We start from the raw sequence: 22,167 nt of genomic DNA on the forward strand, positions 1-22,167 counted from the left end.
TGCAGTGGTTTTGCAAAACTTCCTCTCTGCTAATGGAAGAATTACTCTGGTCTCTGTCCCGTGGCAAGTGCTGTCTGGATAGTTTCCTGTTGAAGTTGGTGGAGCCTCATGCAGGTGCCAAATCTGCCCTGATGGTTCTCCTAACTGTGTTTGTAACTGTATGGAAATGGTAAGCGTAAATGTAGACAGTGGCGTTATGTAATGAATACAATTTTCTTTGTAAATAATACCAGATACCTTGTTGTCCTATACAACCGGTACTGCTTATCCCCTATTCCTTTTTCCTCCTCCTGCCCTTTGTTTTGCTGACCACCAAGTGATTTATGCCACAGAAGTATCGGGAGGCTGCAGTATTTCTTTGTTGTTAAAACTGATGCTGAAACCCTGGTTATCTGCAGTTCAGTAAAATACATTGTACAAAATACATTGCCTTTTACCTCTCTAATTTTGCACTGGAAATGCCTATGACTCAGCTTCTTTACTGTCAATTTCGGAAAACTGAAGTGGTTATTTACTGAAGATTCACGTTTTATGTACAGCCAGTTGGTAAAAAGTATTTTTCCTCTATTTTAGTATCAAAGGTGCAGGCTCTGGGACAGATTGCATGAAGAGCACATTAATGCAGGACGAACGGTTCAGGTAAGGATATTAAAATGACTGTGATATTAATGGAATTAAATTACATATGTAGTACTGGTTACCTCAGGGATGGATCTTCACAGAGACGTATATTTGACAGGTGGATTCGACAAATACATGGTATTGCTTTACTTCATTTAAAAGGTAGGGATTTCCTAATTGTGTCCTATGAGGCAAATACAGTCAGAAATGTTTCAGGATTCTTGAACAAATGGGTTTGGAGACTCTAGCCTTTTGCAAACTGTCCTCTTACATTGCTAAATTAGAAGCCATGAATTGCAACAAGGGATACTGTTAATTTTAAAGCATGGTTTCAGACCAAACACAGAGCATCTGGACTACTAGTTTGGTGTGCACGTGTCTTGTTAGATGCATCATATCATCAAAGGAGGAAATACCAGACGCGTTTGTTAGCATGGCATCATGTCAGTGACCTCATGCGTAGTCACCCATGACTCAGCACATGGGGAATCTCACGTCTATTCACAAAAAAATGCATGTCTTGATGAAAATGATGCAAAAGCTAATGCCAAACATCAGCCTTCACACTGCGAAACAGCACACAGCCAGAGAAGATGATCAATAAACACAAAGACCAGATCTGCACTGCAGAGTCTGCTGACACAAGCGTAGCAGCTAGTGGTTATAACCTGCTGTACTGGCAAAATTCTGGGGGCAGACATATCATTGCCAGCGGGAGAGGCATCTTGTGTTGGTTTCACAGATGTTGTTCAGAGGAGGGACGTGACTTTGTTACTAGAACGAACCTTTTGTGAGCTACGCTGAATCTAGACAAGCAGGCTTTGCCAGCAGGGGTAGCACAGTGCTAAACTACTGTATTTCATAATTCTAATACTGTAAGTTCCCGTGTTTGTTGCAATGCCTTACTGACTCCTGTGGGAAATTAGACCAGGCTAAAAATGAAAAAAAAAAAAACTCAGAAAGAAGAACTTAATCCTAATTGAACAAGAATATTAGACAGTAGGCAGAGCTGGAGTTACGTATCTTTTTGAGGAGTGGAAGGCGTTAATGGGCTTTTTTAGTGTGGATGATAAGGTATGTATGAAATCCACCTGATTTTTCTGTTATTTGGAGTTTTGAATGTGTATTTTGATTTTTCACCAAGTGTTTTTGAAATTGGAATAGAAGTTTATTCTTAATATTGAAAGAGTCTTCCAAAGGTGGTAGTCCTATTAAAACAATGGCATCCTAACAGATGTGGTGTAGTAAGCATGTGTTTGCTTATGTTTGTGCTCTAATCTATTTTCACATCTGAGGAGTAGGAAAGGCTTCTCTTGGAACTCCTTTATTATCAGTACAATTTGTTTAGTAAGACAAAATCTATCAATAATTGGAGAAAAAGTAATCATGTTGAAGATGTTTTTAAATATGTTAAGTGTTTTAGTAATAAAACCTCCTATTTGTCTCTAGAAACATTTATATTTGTCTGGAACCTGAAGCCTGCCATCTTCACTTTCAGCCAAAATAAATTTCTTATATTTTATTTCATGCTTACTGCTTTTAGATCTGGACACAAGTTATGCATTAAAGTGGTACACATTTGGATATTCAGAGAGCAGAATAAGTATCTGGGTCCACGCAAGAAAAGTAGACTAGCTCTTTGTTTTAATTAAATAGTTAGGAGTCTGGAGTACTGGATAATAAATTATATGACATGTAGAATGTGTTTGCTGTAAGCTGTTTAAATGTTTACCAACGGACTTGTGATCTGTTTGTTTGCGAAGAAATCAGATTAATTATTGTGATACCAAATGTTCTCTTCAGCACACACTTTGCTCTCAAAATTAGATGTTGTAAAAATACATTAGGAATCCCTAAGTCAATATTGACCCAAGGCATCCGCCACAGGTTTTAGACAATTATATGCACAGCCACTCTGCATTTAATCCATGTGCACATAATTAGCCATTTTTCTGAATTTTCAGTTTACCCAGAATAATTACTTCTGTTGTACTTTTGATGATGGTCAAAATTAGAATAGAAGTATAGATGAGCATAACATATACCTCTTCTTTCTGGTGACTGGATACCACATAAAAAATCTTCTAAAAAGGAAAGTGAAGAAACTGGGGAAATCTTCGTACAGGGCATTCAAAAATACTGAGAAAAAAGCTCTTGTATGCTGTGTATTAGTTTTCATGAATGTGCTCTTGTAGATTTTAATTTTTAGGTATGATCTGTGGACTAAAGTATGAGGGCCTGAATAAATATGTGGTTTTGCTAGGCTTTACTCACATATATGCTGACTGTACCACACAGTTAATTATCGCAAGATTTAAGTTACTGTCAATGGAATGGCAGTATTTTGTTGTAACACCTAAGGACTGCCTTGATCATAACGAGAGGCAGAAAAATGCTGCAGTTACTAGAGAGGATATAAAGCATTGAACAAAAAAAGAAAAAATACTGTTGATGAATTATCTGGCTTTAGTCTATATTCAGCCCACAAAAAGAGATTTTGTTCTGCAAAACATACCTAGGCAGACGTAGTCTCTCCACTGTGTTGCTCTAATATGGAAAGCTACTTGAAAGATGTTAATCTATTTTTTTTTCTTCTTCATTTTTATGATTTCCATTTCAACTGGAAATGGTTTACAAGTAAAAGATGGTTTTCAGTCAGCTCTCTTTTGCATAAATCTCCAAAGCTTAGTTGTATGGCTCATGTCTTCTGTACCATCTTTAAAATTATGCAGTCTTCAGATTAAATGTCTTTCTGGAGTACTACACTATGTGCTAGGAGAGCATGAGAAGCAGGGTAGATGAGTGTCTGTATTGCTGCAGGAGATTGTTTGTGGTATCCGTGCAGGGTCATGTAAAACCAGCTGACTATTGCAGCCCGTGGCATCTGTAGGGTAAATATATCCTTAAACTCTGATTTTCTTTGACCTATGCCAAGAAATTTGTCACATATATCCTTTATTACATTGTTTTGAACAAAGTCCAGAGAAGACAGGTGAGGGTAAGATTACATTTGCACAGCTAAGCTACTGCAATATTTTCTTAAAAATCATATTTATGTTCGAGAGAGTTTAAGGTGGTGGGTTTGTTTGGAGGCACTGTTTACTTCTTCAATTAAAACAACAACATGCAGAATGAAGGGAGAGTTGACGGTCATTAATGCACAGAAGACAGGAGATAAAGAGAAAAAGGGACTGATGCGCTGGACAAGACAGATCCTGTGTCAGCCATGTACTATTTCAACATAAAGAGTCTGAAGTGTAAACTATCAGAAAATGTATGTGACATTACATTTAATGATAATACAACCAAGAAGACGAGAAAGAGAATGATGGTGGCAGAGATTAAGTATAATAATGGCATGACCACCATGATTCAGTTAGCTGGTGTAGGCTGATGGGGACAGAGTAAGTGACGTGCGGGAGTTCCTGAGCGCTCAGGGAACATCGGCCTTGCCAAGGCTGCGGGGCTGAAGCGGATGCTTACACTGCGATTTTCAGGTAGCTGTTTCTGGGGGCCTTAGACAGAACTTCAGGTTATTTCTGTAGCTGGTAGAGATATGTTAGATGGAAATAATGCTACAGCTCAAGTCACTGCTGCCTTTTCAAGGGTTTTGGTGCCATCTCAGCCCATTGACATTCGTACAAGGTGGAGCCATGCGGACCTGGTGTTTATCCTGGTGCCCAGGGGCCTCACGCTGAGTCAGCACTGAAGCACTGAGGTGTCCTTACGCTCTTGTTACTACCTCTTTTCCTTCTGCTGTTACGTGTCCCTAATCAACAGCGTGCCATGGCAGGGTAGCCCAGGTCCCTGCCATGGGCACGGTACTGGGGGTTGCTGCATGCGTTTGCCTGCTGTTGAACAGGAAGTTCATTATTTCCTTCCTTGTTGTCATCCACTGCTTTTTCTCAATTGTAATGAAGTTGGTTGCACAGAAGAGGCAGGTTTTGCTGGTATAACACTGGTGGTGGTGTTCCCGAGTGTTAAGTATTTGAGCGTGGAGTGATGATGATATTTTAAGGCGGCCTACAGTAAGCCCATGGAAATACAGCATGTGTTTTTCATCAGGTTTGAAAATTCAGCTGTCACCATTAGTGATGAAAAATTACTGCTCTGAAAAACAAATACTGAAAAAAAATGAAGAATTTTTACTCTTTTCTGTAAATAAGGTTTATTGGTTTTCTGAAAATTCCTGTTAAGACTTCTGAATTCCTTAGGGAGTATATCGCTTTTCTCATGTCCAAGACATCTGTAGAGGAACTCCTGTTCGTAAACCACTTAGGGGGAGCAGAACATGGGAAGATACTTTGTGGTTTTAAAGATAATTCTAAAACTCAAATACCTATGATAATTCCTTCACTTATTGAAAATTGTGTGCTGGGTAATAAGGTAAGCTTAGTGGGCAGATGCGTACAGTCATTTTCAGCAACAGTGATTTAAAAAAGACAACTTTCACTGAAACCCTCCTTTGGCTCATTTGTCTCTTTTTGTATTTTACTTTCTCACATAAATTTGTAATTTATTCTTTTTTTTTATTGAATGTGTTTGTAAAGATTTTGAACAGAATGGAAAAACAGTGCAACTTCATTATGTATGACTTCTCTGTTTCTTCCCATTTTGGATGTGTTGATAGAGTCAATAGATTTTTCACAGTACTTGTGAAAACCATGCCACTTCTCATTTACTTTTCTGAAAAAAATCCATTATATTTGTTCATATAATATAGTGAATCCACCATCTTGTTGGATCTCCCAGACCTACCTCCAAATTTGTGGATGCTTTAGAAAAATTAGGCTCAGACTTTGTGTCCCTACCTCCGTTCTGCATCCATTCAAGAAGAACAGTGAACCTTACTCAGATAAAGTCCTTTGAGACCTAGGGATGAAACCACTATATAATAGCTATGTAACATTTGGAAAAGAGGAAACGGCCTCAAGTTGCGTCAGGGGAGGTTTAGATTGGATATTAGGAAAGATTTCGTTACTGAGAGAGTGGTCAGGCATTGGAACAGGCTGCCCAGGGAAGCGGTGGAGTCCCCATCCCTGGAGGTGTTCAAAACACTTGTAGATGTGGCACTTCAGGATGTGGTTTAGCAGACATGGTGGCGTTGAGGTGACGGCTGGACTTGATGATCTTGGAGGTCTTTTCCAACCTTAATGGTTCTATGATTCTCTGATTCTGTAATTATTTTCATTATATAGAAAAAATATGCAAACAGCATAAAGCTGAGAGAGACTAAGGGATTCTGGTGGAGAGGATAGGATTAGAATTCATAATGTTGAGAAAAGACCTGAAAAATGAGTGTGTTTTTGGATGGAGACAATTGTTGGTTGTATAGATCCAGCATGGGAAGCTATTGGGGCAGGCCTTCTGCAGAAGAGGACTTGAGGGACACAGAGTAAAAGTGAGCCAGTACTGTGGCAGTGACACAGAAAAGCCAAATAATGTAGGGGGGGATGTAAACAGGAGAGCAGTCAGTGTGGTCTTTCATAAAGTCGCTTTGGTCAGGGTGCCAGGTAGAATAATTAGTGCAGCTTGGGCACCACACTTTTAGGGAAGCTACAGACTGATTAGGGAGTATTCAGGGAGAGCAGTAAAAATGGTCAGAAATTGAGCAAACGAGACTTATTTGGAAAGACTGACAAATTAGTTATTTTGCGCAAACAACACCTGACAGTGACGTGCTGACTGTTTGCAAACATGGAGAAGATGGCTGCAAAGAGGACGGGGCTTGTCTTTGTCTTTCTCTGTTTTGAACAGAGCGGGTTAGAAACACCTGGTTTAAACCAGGGCAAGAGAAATTTCTGTTAGACATGAGGAAAATACTGTAGCAATTAGGATAATGAATTCTTGCAATATAATATCAAGGAGGTTGTAGCTCTTCGTAAGAAGTCCTTTTAAGACTGGATTAGATAGACAACGGTCAGAGATAAAACAGCGACCACAGATCATGCTCAGAAGGGATGACTGCCCAAGGTTTTTGCCAGCTTTACTTTCCTACAGTTTTTGTGAGAAAGCTGTTTGAAACCAAGACTGTTAATTGTTTTTGGAAGTTAACAGGCCAAAGTTTCAAATATTAGGAAGAAAAATTCTGTGTCTTTTGGGCTGAATTTGGTGAGTTTTAAACCAGGAGTTCCTGTAAATGAAAGCAGGATTTTGTATTACTTTCCTCATTGAGTGAGCTTGGTTTTAAAAGTGGAAACAGTTGGAAAGAAGGTGATACACTTTTATGCTCGACCCAGAAATTGAACTCTATCCAATTAAAATGATTATGAAAAGAAGTCACAGTCATTTGCATATCCATAACATTTATCATGTCGCAGCCTGGTGAGCTCCTAAGACGTGTCTCCTCGCAGCGGGGCTGAGCTTTCTTGCTAGACTGAATCCATTCAGCTTCTGTTTAACTGGTAGCAAGGTGGTTTGAGATGAGAAATGTATGAGGAAAATTATTGAGTAGCTGTCTCTAATTCAACTCAGTATCTCACAAAATTATTTTTTGTCTCCCTTTTTTTAAATTGTTATTCAGTGTTTTTACTTGGGGTTAGCCTTAAATAATGCAGCCTAAATTGACGAGTCGTCCTTTTATTTTAAGCATACAACAGAACATACGCTTAGTAATTTGACAAATTATTTTTACGAAATAATAGTTCTTTCTTTGCTTGCCTAATATGGCAAGTGCAGTGTTACTTCAGTTTTTTATTGAATTAATGTCCTTCTTCTCTAATTATATTTCTACTATTTTTTCATATATTTTAAATTAGTTCTACTAGCGTATATAAATAAAATAAGTTTCATCTAGTTCCTGCTTTTCCAGGTGAGCAATATTGCCTTTCTAAGGCATTACCTATACCTGGTTTGTATTACTGAAGAAAACCCGTATTTTTCTAACCACTAGCCGGTGTTAATCCATTCTCTTGTTTTTCTGTGAGAAGAATATTCGAAAGAACTGGTAAATAGTGCAATAGATAATATAATTTATTATATCACCTAATTACATAATGCAATTAATGTTATTTTTATTACAGTCTTACTTTTTTATAGTTAGATAAAAAGTCTGTCCTAAAACAATGAGTGGTATAATTTAAACTACAAATTTTCTCTTTTCATTTGTAGAAAAAGAACAGTTGGGTGCATTTTCAGATTTTAAAAGCCTAGGCAATAAGAAAACCCCTCTATTTTTGCTGTAGACAGAAGTTTATCTCACAGGAGATGGCTGCACACAGACTCTTCTTGCTAGTTGTGAATAGTTTATATCTTCTCAAAACTTTTGTAACTAAAGAAATATTTCTATATTTATTATATATGATATTCCAATCAAACAAATGCTTTTTTCAGAAGAAAGGCAAATATATATATAAATACTGAAAAAAAGAGAGTAATCCTTCTCCTTTGTTCCTGAATTTATCTTTACAAAGTGAAAATGGTAGTTTTGGGGTAGTTGGGGGTTGTGAATGATTGTATCCTGAAGTGCTATAATCGCCACAATCAGTTATTAGAAAAAAAAATAAAAACACCACCAAACTTTGAGAAGCAATCAATTACTTTATTTGGCTATTATTTTAATTTGTTGCAACCTGTGTAAATATTTTGGCAAAGGCCTAAACTGATCACAGACACCAAAATAACTTGAGTAATTACATAGCGAATTGATTAGTTAAATACCTTAATTGAAACCCAAAATAAAACAAACTGACTTCTTTACTTGAAAAAGTGGAGAAAGTATGAAATTGACAGCAAGAAAAAAAATATTGAGGGGGATGGCTTCAAAAATATTTCTCCCTTGTTTCGCGGTTGGCTGGTACTATGGATAAATTAGTCCTCCGGAGAAGGTAATAGGTACCATCTCTTCCTCGATTTGTGGTTCTCACGCTCCTAGGGCAGAGAGCTTAGTTTCCCGCAGGGAAAGCAGGCCATGTCCAGAAAGACTCAGCAGCGTGTCCCGCTGATGCCTCGCTGCACTGTTGTGCTGGCAGCTACAGCCCCTGATTAATTTTTTTATAGATAGGGAACGGAGTGAACTCAACAAACACAAGCAAATATTAAAACTGCAGCAGGCTCAGCGAGCTGGTTCTGCGGCAGCGGCAGCTCTGAGTGAGAAGCGCTCGGAGGCACCAGAGCCTTCCTCTGTGGGCAGCTGGGTATCGCTGCCCGCTGCGGGACTGGCATCATCCCCCCAAGGAGGAGCAGGAGATGGGTCACTGACTCTGAAGAGTTCATCTCGAGGTTGAGCTACTTTCAGTGAGGACTGGGCCCTTCTCTGCAGAGCGCTGTGTTTTTTATCATAGAATCATAGAATGCTTTGGGTCAGAAGGGACCTTTAGAGGTCACCTAGCCCAACCCCCTGCAGTGAGCATGGACATCTTCAATCAGACTAGGTTGCTCAGAGCCCTGTCCAACCTGGCCTTGAATGTTTCCAGGAATGGGGCATCTACCACCTCTCTGGGCAACCTGTGCCAGTGTTTCACCACCCTCATAGTAAAAAATTCCTTCCTTGTATCTACTCTAAATCTACCCTCCCTTAGTTTAAAGCCATTGCTCCTTGTCCTATCACAACAAGCCCTGCTGAAAATATGTTCCCCATCTTTCCTATAGCCCCACTTCAGGTATTGAAAGGCTGCAATCAGGTCTCCCTGGAGCCTTCTCTTTTCCAGGCTGAACAGCCCCAACTCTCTCAGCCTGGCCTCATAAGAGAGGAGTTCCATCCCTCTGATCATTTTTGTGGCCCTCCTCTGGACCTCCTCCTGGAGGATGCAGGACTCCAGGTGGGATCTCACCAGAGCAGAGCAGAGGGGCAGAATCACCTCCCTTGACCTGCTGGCCACGCTTCTTTTGATGCAGCCCAGGGTACAGTTGGCCTTCTGGGCTGCGAGCGCACATTGTTGGCTCATGTCGAGCTTTTCATCTACCAGCACCCCCAAGTCCTTCTCCTCAGGGCTGCTTCCAATCCCTTCATCCCCCAGCCTGTATTGACAGCGGGGGTTGCTCCGACCCAGGTGCAGGACCTTGCACTTGGCCTTGTTGAACCTCATGAGGTTCACACAGGCACACTTCTCAAGCTTGTCCAGGTCCCTCTGGAAGTGGGGTGACTCTTCTACAGGAACAGTGCAAAAAGACCAGGCAATAGCACTGGGTCACAAAATAGCCCCCCAGGGTGGGTTCAAGGGGAGGATTCACCGGCTTTTACAGCAGTTTCGGGTGCCTCTGATGGGCGAACCAGCTGTGGTCAAATGGTGCAATCCGGAAACGAAAGTGTATGTAGTGGAGAGGTGATCTAGAACATAGGGATTGCTTGAACGCTGGGACTTCTGAGGGTTTTTCTTGTCATGGGTTATTAAAACTTAGAAATGGCACTTTTAATGATTATTTAAAGATAATCAGGATGAAAATTGCTTCCCAAACAAAAAAAGTGTCTGGTGCTCTTATGTAGTAAGCTACAAAATAACTCTTAAAACTGTTACAGCAACTCCGAGCCAATATGAGGGAGATGGAGAAACTCTGCTTGCGAGTCCGACAGGAAGACATCCCAGTTCTGCAGAGAATGATAAATCCAGTTAAAGAGGAAGCTTCATTTGCCATAAAAGACTTCCTGCAGCTCCATTCTGAATCTGCAGAAGAGCTTAAAAAGCAGCTCGAAGGACAGGAGGATGCCTCTTTAACCAGATCTGCAACTGTAGGAGGAGGTAGCAGAATTTCATTTCTATATCTCTGATATCTGTATTGTTGTATGCAGTCCGCATTTTCTGACCAGAGTAACAAGTAAACAAATGAGATTTCAGTTGAAGAATATTTGTTAATCAAGAAGTGGAGTTTCTTTCCCTACACCACACTTTTCTCATGACCCGTGACTGAGTTTTCAGAAGTGGAGAATGCTCTAGTTGAAGTATCTTAAGAGATGAGATGGTTGTGGCCTTCCATGAAAGAGATCCTGTAGCCTTGGATCTTGAAACAGAAGACTCTTCATACAAGAAGAACGCTTACATTCATGTTTTGCAGTAGCTTGACTTCTTTCGCTTGCCCCTGCAAATCACTTGATTGTGTGCGAGTAATAATTTAGGCCCTTTTCATTGAATTAGCACTTGCAACATCAAGAAGAAAACAGTTCTTATATGACAGACAGTATAATGTGCCACTGCTGAAATACCCGGAAAAGAGGAGTGAGTCTCTATATAAAGGAGAATATCTCTTCCTGTAGCATTTTGTCTCGGTAACTGACAAGAAAGCAGAAAACAGTATAAATCCATTTAAATAAAAGATTTTGAAAACACACTGTAACGTGCTATGAGTCAGACATGTTTGCTGTTTATCCCTCCTTTCTCTGGAAAATGTCTTGCATTCCTAACGTTCTGTGTTCAGGAGAAGCCCTCATTATGCCCTGGTACCAGCTAGTGTTCTCTTCTAATGATCTGTGAGAAAGTTGGTTGCATCAGGATTAAATTCTTCCACATAATAGTAATTAGTTTGATTGCTGCAGTAGCAGTATTGTTTAAAATTGTTTTGAAATTTCATGTGTCTAAAATCGAAAGAGTATTCTCAGTTAATGGCATTGTAGAAGGACCTGCCATCAAATGTGATTTCATGATCCTTCTTGTTGCTATATAGAGAACTACAAGAATTCTTTCAAGTGTGATTAACAAGCCAGCAAGTCTAATGGTCAAACAGGGAGAAAAGAGAAGTAAATTTAGAAGACTGGGCTTGCTTTTGGGAATGTAATTTGCAGTAGTATCAGAAAGCCTTATGAATGTCAAGATATATTGAATATAGAACCACAGAATGGTTTGGGTTGGAAGGGACCTTTGAAGACCATCTAGTCCAACCCCCCTGCCATGGGCTTGGACACCTTCCACTAGACCAGGCTGCTCAAAGCCCCATCCATCCTGGCCTTGAACACTTCCAGGGAGGGGGCATCCACAACTTCTTTGGGCAACTTGTTCCAGTGTCTCACCACGCTCATCATAAAAAATTCTGTCTTCTTACCAGGCCAATAAAAAAGACTGAATTGGCTTCTGATGTACGCGTCTTGACTTTCTGAACACCTTCAGCATCTTGTAGTTGATTGTTCAGTAGTTTGTCCTAATACTCTTTGTGGGTTTCACAGTCTGGTTATTTGCTTCATTGTCCTTCCCCTCCAAAAAAATAAGATAATAACTAAGTCTGTTCTCTTGCAGTCCTCTGGGACCCTCTGGCTCAGCTGTTATTTTCTTTCTTTACCTGGCAATGCGCTTGTACTTATTTTGTCCTCCCCTAACTTGAAAAGCATTCACAGAAACTTTCTTGCTACCATTTGTGCCCCTTGGTAGTTGCAATTTATTTGTGTCCTAGTCCTTATGATAGCAACTTTCCAGGCTTGTATTATTGCTTGTACTCATTTTAATTGTGTGTTAAATTCTTGATATCCAGGGCATTGAAGAGCTCTTGCTGAATCAATAAACATTTTCCTCTGCATCAGGAAAATTTTCTTTCATCTTCAGTATAGCCTGTTTTATTAGTGTAATATAGTATAGACTATTTTAGTGTGTATATATATATTATATAGTATATATTTCATATATATTAGTATATATGTATATACACTATAGTATAGTATAGACTGTTTTATTAGTGTCTGCCAGCTCTTCTGCAGTTCTTCATCTTTTAGGAACTTCTTCCCCATAGTTTCTATTAATCTGCCAAATGTGTTAATAACTCTTTTGGGCAGAGCTCATTGTCTTCAGTCTTTGAGTTTTAGAATAGTGAACTCTGGTATTCAGTGATCCCCCCCTCAACCATATTAGCCATTACTTACAGGCTCTTTGTGAGCTCTTCTCTGTTACGATCACAATTAAATTTAAAATATCTCTTCTTTTGCTAACTTTCTGCAGTTGTCTTCAATACATTCTGGTATTTCATTGGAACAGCCTTGTCTTGGCTTATTGCTTTTCTAAGAGTTACATGGGTATTAAATGGGAACTAGAGTTTCATTTCAAAGAACAGGACTGCTTTTTTAATCTGAAATACCTTTTAAGTATGGAGGACATTGAGCATAAATGCTCTTCAGAAAGAGAAGAAATTGATCAGAAAGATTGGGATGAGAAGAACAGAAAAATATTGCAGGAATGATACGCTCCTGCAAGGCTGCTCAAGAATACAGGAAATAATTCACCACATGTAAAGTGAAACATACTGACAGGCAGACAACTAAATACAATTAAACAGTTTTTTTTTTCAAGTTTGCCTGACAGTGAAAGCAGCTCTGTTGAATTGCTAACACAGTTGCAATATATTGCCTATTCTTTTGTTCATAGAGGCTGCAGTCCTGAAAGCAAATCTTGGCTGCTGATTTTAATCACAGGAGCTTCAGTCTGCCCATTCTTTGTAGCATGTTGCTTCCCATCTGGTAGAGAAGGAAGGAGTTTACAAATTCAAATTGCGCGTTTAGAAGGCATGTCAGTGAAATGATGTGGTCCCTTCCCCCCTTCGCTATCCTTGCCTCAGGTCCAATAGAAATCGAATTTAATTGCATTTTGAACAAATATTAACAAAAGGTGAGACTGCTCTTAAAATTACTAGTATCTTCTAACCAATGTACTGAATCTTCTGGAGCACTGGATTTTTATCTTGAGTGTAATGAGGTGCAAAGCTGCTCTATGAAATCTGCAGAGATGTTTTGTGTTACTGCATTTCTGTGGAGATGCTGTAAGTGAACCGGTGGAGCCACTTCCATTCTCAGTTCTATTAAAAATGGTTAGACTTGATAAAACATGAACTAGTGAATATGAATTTTTACTCATACTTTCATGCCAAATGTGACTTCACCTTCTCTTACCCTTCTTATTCTTTAGTGTTTTGAAGTGAGTAAAGAATTTTCTTGAGGGATTTTTTGCACCGATTTTTAGTTATTAGAATATGAAAGCAGTGTAAGCCTACTTTTAAGTTGTCTTGAATGTGTGTCGTGCAAAACTTCAGTATCATTCATGTATGTTGTCTACAGTAGGTCAGCATAGATTGTTAAGGACAGACCAGAACAGGGAACATAATTTGTGAGGAGGCAGTTTTGCTTAGTTAGCTTTTTTTTTTGCTTTCGAATTATGAATATTTTAATTTCAACCAACTTAGCATGCATGTGGCTGATGAGGGAAGAGCACACTTTTCTTGGCAGAGTAAACTTGATTTTGAAATAAGATTGTGAAGGACTGAAATGCAATAAAATACTCAAACCCAATGTTAAATGTCAGAATATGTAGCAGAATTGGTTTACTCAAAAATGGACACATTTGGATACATGATTAATTATACTGAAAAGGGAAAAGGCATATTTCAGCACTGAGTATGTAACATTAAATAATCTGATGCTATAGATCAAAAATATGTTCTGGAAGAAAAGATGATGATTGTAGAAGGTGAAGTGCCTTCCATGTCTGGATTCTTAAAGGAAAAGGGGCAGAAAGAAGGAAAACCAAGCCCAAAATAAAACCCCAAATCCCTTACTGCATCCCTGTTACTCTGCTACTCTGCTTACTTAGTAATTACAGCTGAGTATCGGCTTCGCTGTGTTAGACTTCTGTTGATCTGAGAGCAGGAAGATTAGGTCCTTAATGTATTTTGAGATACTGGGATAAAAATGTTGAGAAATGGACAAATGTTACAAAAATGTATCAGTTTTATTTTATCTTAAATTAATTCCATGAGTACACATGCACTGACTTTTTACTGAATATGATTAATTTTATTTGTTTTCCATTGTTTGTTGTAGTAACAGTTATATAATATTATTATAGTACCTTGGTACATTCATTGTTTCTAAAGAAGATTTTAATGCAGTATTTACACTTTAATAGTATGAGACATAGCTAGCCAGTATTCCCCGTGTTAAGCTTTCTCTTGATACTGCCCTCCCAGGGAAGGAAACGTCAGTGTCCTACTAAAGTAGCCATCTTCCTTCAGAAATGGAAGTTGTCTAATTTAACGTGATCTTTGCAGTCTGTTCACATACATACACCCTCCAGTCTGCCTTTCGTACTCTCAAGCTATTCCTTAATCCTTGCTATGACAAGCCAAACTTCTTCTTATTCTTTATTACCAGATAATTCCTTGTCCATAATTACGCACGTGTCCATTCTATCTGTAGCGGCTCAAGACTGGGCTCTTCTGCTCTCCCCCATGCCACCTAGCTTCTCTTATTCCCCATTTTTTCCACCGTACTTTGTCCTAATGCTTTCTGCGTTCAGTCCAGGTGATTTGGAAAGGAAGATACTTGAGAATGTCTCCTTTACACTACTGAGCTGCAAACATTTGCTGTCCTTATGGTCCCGTTGCCCAGCCGCGTCCAGCACTGAGCGCTGGGCAGGATGCTACTAGGTTTTCACTGCTTTTGTTTGGAAAGCTTTTCCCTCTGGCTTCTTTTAGCCCTCAGTGGCTGAACATCAAGCCGGCAGCATGATAATCAATCATAAAATGAATAACTGTTTGGTTTTGGAAGAGCGCTGTTGTTAGGTGTTGCACGTAAATGAAAAGGTTTTGTCCCAGGCTCAGTTTTCTTAGCTCGGTTGATACAAAATTAATTAACTGACTTTGAATTCAGGAGCATAATCTAATATAATTCTCAGAACTGATTGTGAAAGGGTGCTGATAGAAATTAATCCATTTCTTTGGTAATAACTTCCTTTTAAGAAACTGTCTAGTGCTGTAAGACTTTTCCCTATACGATCCTTTCGGGGCTGTTGCTTGGCTTGAGTTAGGTTAAATATCAGCTTATCCTCGAGAAACATTAAGAGTGAGAAACTTTGCACATGACCTGTGTTCTGATCCAGTGCATTTATTTATAAACGTCACGTTTCTCATTCAGAAACTTTACACAACACGGAAGTGAAGGACGGCTCCCAGAGCTTAATCCAGATCTACTCCTGCCTTCCCCAGATACCTCAGGAGGAAAACGCAGCTGAGTCCTGGGAAACCTTAGAAGAGGTATGTTGAAACTCCCTTACTGCCACATTGGTGCTCTTGTTTTTGGCAACTGTTACAAAATAACATTGTTTTTTATTGCAGGACTTGATTCAGCTTAGCCAGTTGGTGACTGATTTCTCTCTCTTAGTGAGTGTAAGTATGAACTCTGCACTCTGTCCTAGGTAGAGGTTTGTACAAAGAGAGGGCGAAGGGGTAGCTCCTAGCTGGGGGGAGGAAAGACGAGCAATACTGCTGCCTGTGGTCTGAACTCAGGCTGAGCTACTATCACTGAATCAAAGTGACAGAATAGCAGAATAATATTACCTGAATTTATTCAGTCCAACATTCAGGACTACAAAATCCTAGTCGCTGTTAGGAACTTCAGGAAGACGCCAGCACAGGCAGAGCAGTTTCCTCACAGTGAGCTGAGATGCCTGCACGGAGGTGCTGCCTTTGCTACTGGGACCTACGGTAAATACACCTAGAGTTTCAGGGCCTGTACGCTAGATCCTTTCCAAAGTCATAGGTGATGCATATAATGATTACATCAGATTGTCTAGCAGTGAGGTGAAAGGTTTTCTTTTGATTTTCAAGTCGCAGCAGGGAGGAATGTTCAAAAGCATCAGCTTAACTCCTCAGCTGCCCCGCCTGGTTAGAGAACTAACAGCTCTTCGCTCCCCGCATCAGTGACTCATTGCTCCCAGTATCTTTGTGGCTCTCCAGCTGATTCAGGCTCTGTCAAGAGAGCCTGTTGAGGAGCTCACAGTTTGCTATTTCAGCACTGGTGCTGGTAATTGCTCCGAAGTTCTTGTCTCCCGGGCAACTACTGCTGTTCATAGAATCACAGAATGGTTTGGGTTAGAAGGGACCTTAAAGATTGCCTACTCCCAGCCCGGCTGCCGGTGCTCTTGGCCACAAGCTGGACCTCAGCAGAAGCTCTGCAGTGTTGACCACAGATTTCTACCCCAGTCCCACTGATGTTTACAATTTCTAATCATAATGGTGACGATAGCCTTCACTGCACAGGGTGGGTGTTTCTCAGGGACTTTCTTCTCGCTTAATCAGGAGTACTAGAAAAATCTGAGGTTTCCCTCGCCTTTGTCATGCCTTTTCTCTGCTCTCACAAATGTGGCTGCCAAAAGGTTGTGTGTCTTCATCGTCCACACTTAGTTAGTTCCCAATGTTCAGTTCTTCCTGCGCCACAGGGAATTTAAGCCCACAATACTCATCTCCTAGTAGAGTTCTTCAATCTCCTTGTTGTTGGGTTAGCTGGGGTAGATAAAAGAGCTTTTATCCTTTCTGCTGAATATGTGCTGCTTCACACACACACAAAAAGACTAAGATACATTAGGCTGGAAAGGGACTGCAAAAATTTTTATTCAGTAGCCTAAATGTTAGCAGCTTTAGCTAAAAAGAGGAGTTCCTGTTCCCGGAACTTGCTGGATTTTACACATAATCATCATTAGATATAACAGCAAGCAGCTAAAGTGCGTGGATTGGATAGCAGATAAAGATACCAGAGCTGGTGGATTCGGCAGTTTCTCGATGAGAAAGAGGAATGCCTTTTATTTTAAGCTGCCATCTCATTATTTTGTGACATGAAACAGCCTGGGTACCGCTGAGATTAAAATAAGAACAAACCAACCCACAAACCCCTTTATCTCCTGCTCCAGTGCGTTCTCCGAGAGAGACTGCAGGGGAATCTGACTGCATTTGGAGAGAGGACGGAACGTTTTTGTAAAATTAAACAGTAAAATAACAGAGCAACAGCAAGTATATTTTCAGTACTGTCACTACTCTATTTGTAAAGTTAAGTCAGTGTTTTATAATGTCATAATTAAACACTTCTATTTAGATGTCTTGGTGCAGCTTTGTATTTTGGAGTTGGTACTGATATAAATGCTCTTTATAGAATTTTTTTTCTGAACGTGCAACTCAGCAGGAAACAAAAAGGCTAGTTTGGATTGTTTTTCCCTCTGGAGTGCGAGTTCATCTGTTCACAGGAAAGATTTAGAAATCACATGTTTTGGGTTGTTTTCTCCAACTGCAGCAGCACATTGTATGATACCCACACCATATTATTACTTAATAGTTAAGATTTTTTTAAAGTAAGTTTGTAGTTTCATCACAGTTTATCAGATGCTATTAATGAACCACCAATAAGGCTGCACAGCTGCAGTGTGGAGCAGATGAAAGCGGCTGTGGGACCCTGATTACAGGCATTAAAATGGTGTGTATTGGCTCACTGCTGCTTCCCAGCGGGTTACCTCACTCATAATTCCTTTGCATCTAGTCCCAGCAGGAGAAGATTGACAGGATTGAAGACCATGTCAACAGTGCTGCTGCGAATGTTGAAGAGGGAACCAAAAACTTGGGGAAGGTAGGGATCTGCTCCCGCTGGCGAATCAATGGTACTCTGCCTCCCAGCAGCCCTCTGTATTAACCCCATTGATCTGCCGTCTTTAATGCTGAGGGAGCCAGCAATTAAGGAAATAAGGAAGAAATGACCCACAGGTAGCAGGGAAAAAAAAAATCAATCTCTCTTGTAATTTTCTATCACATCCAGGCTACTAGGAAATACGAATTTTGCCTCTTTTTATGCTGTTCCGCTGCTACTTTGGTTTACCTGCAAAGATGAGCACATTCAGTGATTGGCTCACAAGAATCAAGGCAGCGTACAACAGCAGGCTGATGATAAGATGCAGCTGCAGTCCTGTTCTGTGGAGGTGCCAGTGGTAGTTGCTAATAACCCAAAAACCTAGATTCAGGCGTGTTACTGAAAAGTCTGAGCATTTTCTCAGTTTCTCATTTGATTTAATGATGAAGACCAGGTAATAAATAGCATCAGGCAGAACCATGGAAAAGGACCTGGTTCACAACTGCGTACGTGAGAGAGCTCAATTTTGAGTTGTTTTTGGTACATTCTGTCATACATATGTGGGATAGTAATTCATCTTTTTTTAAATACCCATTTGTAAAGTTCATTTATCACTGAGCATTCAAGTCATTGCCAAGAGCAATGAGGGGGAAATGCACATCGCCACAGGCAAGTATTCTAACTATTTTTTTTTTCCCCCCTTTACAGGCTGCAAAATACAAGCTGGCAGCTCTGCCCGTGGCAGGTGCAGTCATTGGTGGAGTGGTGGGGGGTCCCATTGGTCTCCTTGCAGGCTTCAAAGTGGCAGGAATTGCAGCTGCACTTGGTGGTGGGATTTTGGGTTTCACAGGTGGAAAATTGATACAAAGAAGAAAACAAAAACTGATGGGGCAGGTCTCTTCCAGCTGTCCAGAGCTTTCTCGACAAAGTGCCAAAAAATCCAGCTGAAGTATAGATTCATTATGACTTGGAACAAAAGCGTAGTAGCCGTGCTAATGACAGACTTGCAGCCTTATGCTTTAAATACAAGGCTGAGGGCATGTGAATTTTGACATTACTGTTAATTGGGAGGGACGAAACAGTAATGTCAGAATTTCTCTTTTCAGATGTGGTGACATCAGTTCTTTGAAAATTATATGGATAACTTTTAATTATAAAATTCTTAGGTGCGCTACGTGCACAGCTGTAATGATGGGCGACAGATGCTTCATGCCAAATTTGCACAAAGTCTCTTGCAGACAGTAGAGAGAGGGACATTTGGGAAACCCTTGTGCTTTCCCATGAACGCCACCCAGAAGCTGGGGCTTTCATTATAGAGCACCAAAGAAAAGGAAGTAAGCTCCATCTATCTTTCATAATACTTTACATTTACTTTCGTTTATCTGGACTCCTCCTGTGTATACCCCTGAGACATGCCTGACTACGCCTGTTCAGTAACGCACAGGGAAGCACTGGTTGCCATAGGAAAAAGTTTAAAATGTTGGCTGAGCAAGGCGGGAAAAAACCAGTTGGGTCCATCCCACATCTGCCTCCATCAGCCAGATCAGCTCAGCAGCATAAGCAGCTTTTTACCCTTTTTCTGGTACTTTGTTTTTTTAATTTGTAAACTCCTCATCTTGTTCAAAGTGTAGTTAAGAATGAAACAGTCAAAGCAGCAACCCTGCAGGACTGCTGCCAGAGAGCAGTAATTTTCCGTGGCTGCACGGAACCTGCCTTGTCCCGAGCCCACCACGCCGGCTGCGGTGCCAAGCTCCGGCATTCTGCGCCCAACGCCTCGGCTTCGGCGAGACGCTGCTCTTGCAGCTCTGTCTCTGCTGGGAGGGCTCAGGAGCTTCCCTGGAAGGCGGTGTGGCAGCAATCTGTGGCGTCAGGCACCAGGCCGAAGGATGGCGAGGCCAGCGTGTCGCCCCTGAAAGGGTGCCCGCGTCAGCCGGCATCCCCAGATGAGGGGACTGTTTTGCAGAAGCCACCCTGATGCTGTTTACAGCGAGCCGTGCTTGTGTGGGCCGGCTGCACCGCTCCTGCACGCTGTGCAGGTCTGACACCGCCGCTCCCACCCGCACCCCAGGGTGGCTTCTCAGCCTTTGCAAGATTTTGGGATGTGCTGTGGGGTGAGATGCTGTCAGTGCTTTTGCGAGCTTTTTATAGTCCATGCCTGTTATTCTTACCCTCCTTATTTTGCTGCTTAAGAAGCCTTTTGCTTCTGAAACTGCCATTGTTAAATAGGAGAGTGTTAACGTGTTTTTATTGTTGCATAATCATACTGTTGTCACATGATCTATCATTCAGCACATGGTCCTACCTCCATCCTTCCAGGACAGTTCCCACACTATTGCTGCTACTGTTCGGGGTGGGGGACGGACAGAAATTGAGGTTGGGAAGCCGCTTTTTAAGGTTTTTAAATTGTTCAGTTCATCCTGAGCTCTGCTTGAGTTTTGTTAGGTGACCGCTGCAGTCAGTGTTTAGGGGTCAGGCTCCCTAGCAGGGAGCGCTGCAGGAGGAAGCAGGCTGGAGAGAGAGCTCTCTTTTCTTAACCGGTACTTTGATATCATCATTGGAAATAACTGTCTGCTAATGACAGATGATAGGTTTTTGTGCCTAGAGACACTGTAAGCAACTGTTAGCTACAGCACAAACACTTTTATCTGAAGAGTTCTTCCTTACTACTTTTAAAATATGATTGAAACTGCTATTAATGAAACTGTGTCCATTTTAAGTGGGTCTGAGGCTCAGGGAAGCAACGTGTGCAAGAATAGTTTTCACAAGGAATCACAAACATCATCAAGACTGCATGTGTTAAAGCCACAGTGCCTACATCTAAAATCAGCTGGAGTAGAAAACATAAGTAATTCAGCTCATTTGCTCCTGTCAGGCAAAAAACACTTCTCTCGAGATGCACCTACTTTGGATGTAAACACATTTAATGAGCTTGCAGCAACTTCAGGCTAGGGCTATTCATTCCTTTAATAGGTAATTTCTACATTTAAAGGAAGAAACTAAGGGAAAAAAAAAAGTATTTTTAACCAGAAACTGTGGTTGATTCTTTGTATGATTTTAAAAAGCCGTGTCTGCTTTCCTCCTGTATGCTTTGAAACCTTGTGCATTTAAATGACAGCAGCCACATCGGAGACACTGCGGCCTCCACCCTCTCCCCCCGGGCGGGGCTATGCCAGGACAATCTAAATTCATAAAACCGAATTCTTGCCACAGCTTACACAAACTCAGTGTGGTATGTGCTCATTTTATTAAATGTCTAGCACAAAAACTATTCTTCTTCCTTGCATCTTTGAGGAAGCAATTTCAAAACATTGTGTACACAACTAGACTTGGGAGACTATTATTTAATGTATGATTTTTTAAAAATAGATGGGTTGTTTACATATGTGAAGAAACACAGGCATCTCAGTAACCAAACTAGCATTTAAAGTGCTAGGCACGTTACTCGGAAGAAATGTAAAAATATACACAATTCTTTCACACCAAATAAAAATTTTTGCCCGTCAGCCTGGTTGTAGCATTTATTGAGAACATTGGGGTTTATCTCCTTTTAGCATCTAAAAGATTAATCCCTCACATTTTCTATATTAAAATAATTGTATTACCAAGATGTAAGAATCCTGTATTGAGTTACCAAACACATGCTTCAGCTACTGAAATATTTACATTGACCGAAATTAACACAGCTTCCTAAGATGTTGCATGCACGTACTAATTCACACGCATACGCTAGCTCGGAAAGGGACTCCTGAGGTTCAGTTAAGAGAGTTTGGAATGGTTTTGCTCCATAGGGGCCTGACACTAACAGCATTTGACAACTTCCCATGAAAGCCCAAGAAATGTTGACGGGACTGGTTAAAACCACTGATGTACACGATCAGAACTGAAGGGCTCTTTGAAACACTTCTCGCGTTTTGTCCAACACTTGCTTTCTCTAGGCTAATTCCCCGTTTCATCAGGTACTTCAAAAGTTCAAGCAATGCTCAACATCATGTTAGGCAGACCTAGACTTTAGCTGTTCAACCCCCAATGGCTGAATTGGACACACAGAATCACAGAATGGGGTAGGGGTTGGAAGGGACCTCTGTGGGTCATCTAGTCCAACCCCCCTGCTGAAGCAGGGTCACCTACAGCAGGCTGCACAGGACCTTGTCCAGGTGGGTCTTGAATATCTCCAGAGAAGGAGCTGAAATGACTCGAGTGCATAATTGTCATAAAACTCTTAAATCTAATTGTCCACCTGGGGTGCCAAGGCT

At 40.7% G+C, this 22,167-nt stretch overlaps 1 protein-coding gene across 2 annotated transcripts in view; it reads left to right on the top strand.

Annotated features, from left to right (window-relative positions):
- Positions 1-21,417, top strand: part of STX17 (syntaxin 17) — a 35,663-nt gene extending 14,246 nt beyond the window's left edge. For both annotated transcript variants that reach the window (XM_075416617.1, XM_075416618.1), the window contains exons 4-9: positions 574-639; positions 10,079-10,298; positions 15,440-15,558; positions 15,640-15,690; positions 17,831-17,917; positions 18,623-21,417. In XM_075416617.1, the coding sequence (XP_075272732.1) occupies positions 574-639; positions 10,079-10,298; positions 15,440-15,558; positions 15,640-15,690; positions 17,831-17,917; positions 18,623-18,862 (783 nt within the window). In that variant the 3' untranslated portion in view covers positions 18,863-21,417. The remainder of the gene's footprint in view (positions 1-573; positions 640-10,078; positions 10,299-15,439; positions 15,559-15,639; positions 15,691-17,830; positions 17,918-18,622) is intronic.
- Positions 21,418-22,167: the final 750 nt, after the last annotated feature.

The sequence above is a fragment of the Opisthocomus hoazin genome, chromosome 3 (genome assembly GCF_030867145.1).
Source record: "Opisthocomus hoazin isolate bOpiHoa1 chromosome 3, bOpiHoa1.hap1, whole genome shotgun sequence".
Classification (NCBI taxonomy): domain Eukaryota; kingdom Metazoa; phylum Chordata; class Aves; order Opisthocomiformes; family Opisthocomidae; genus Opisthocomus; species Opisthocomus hoazin.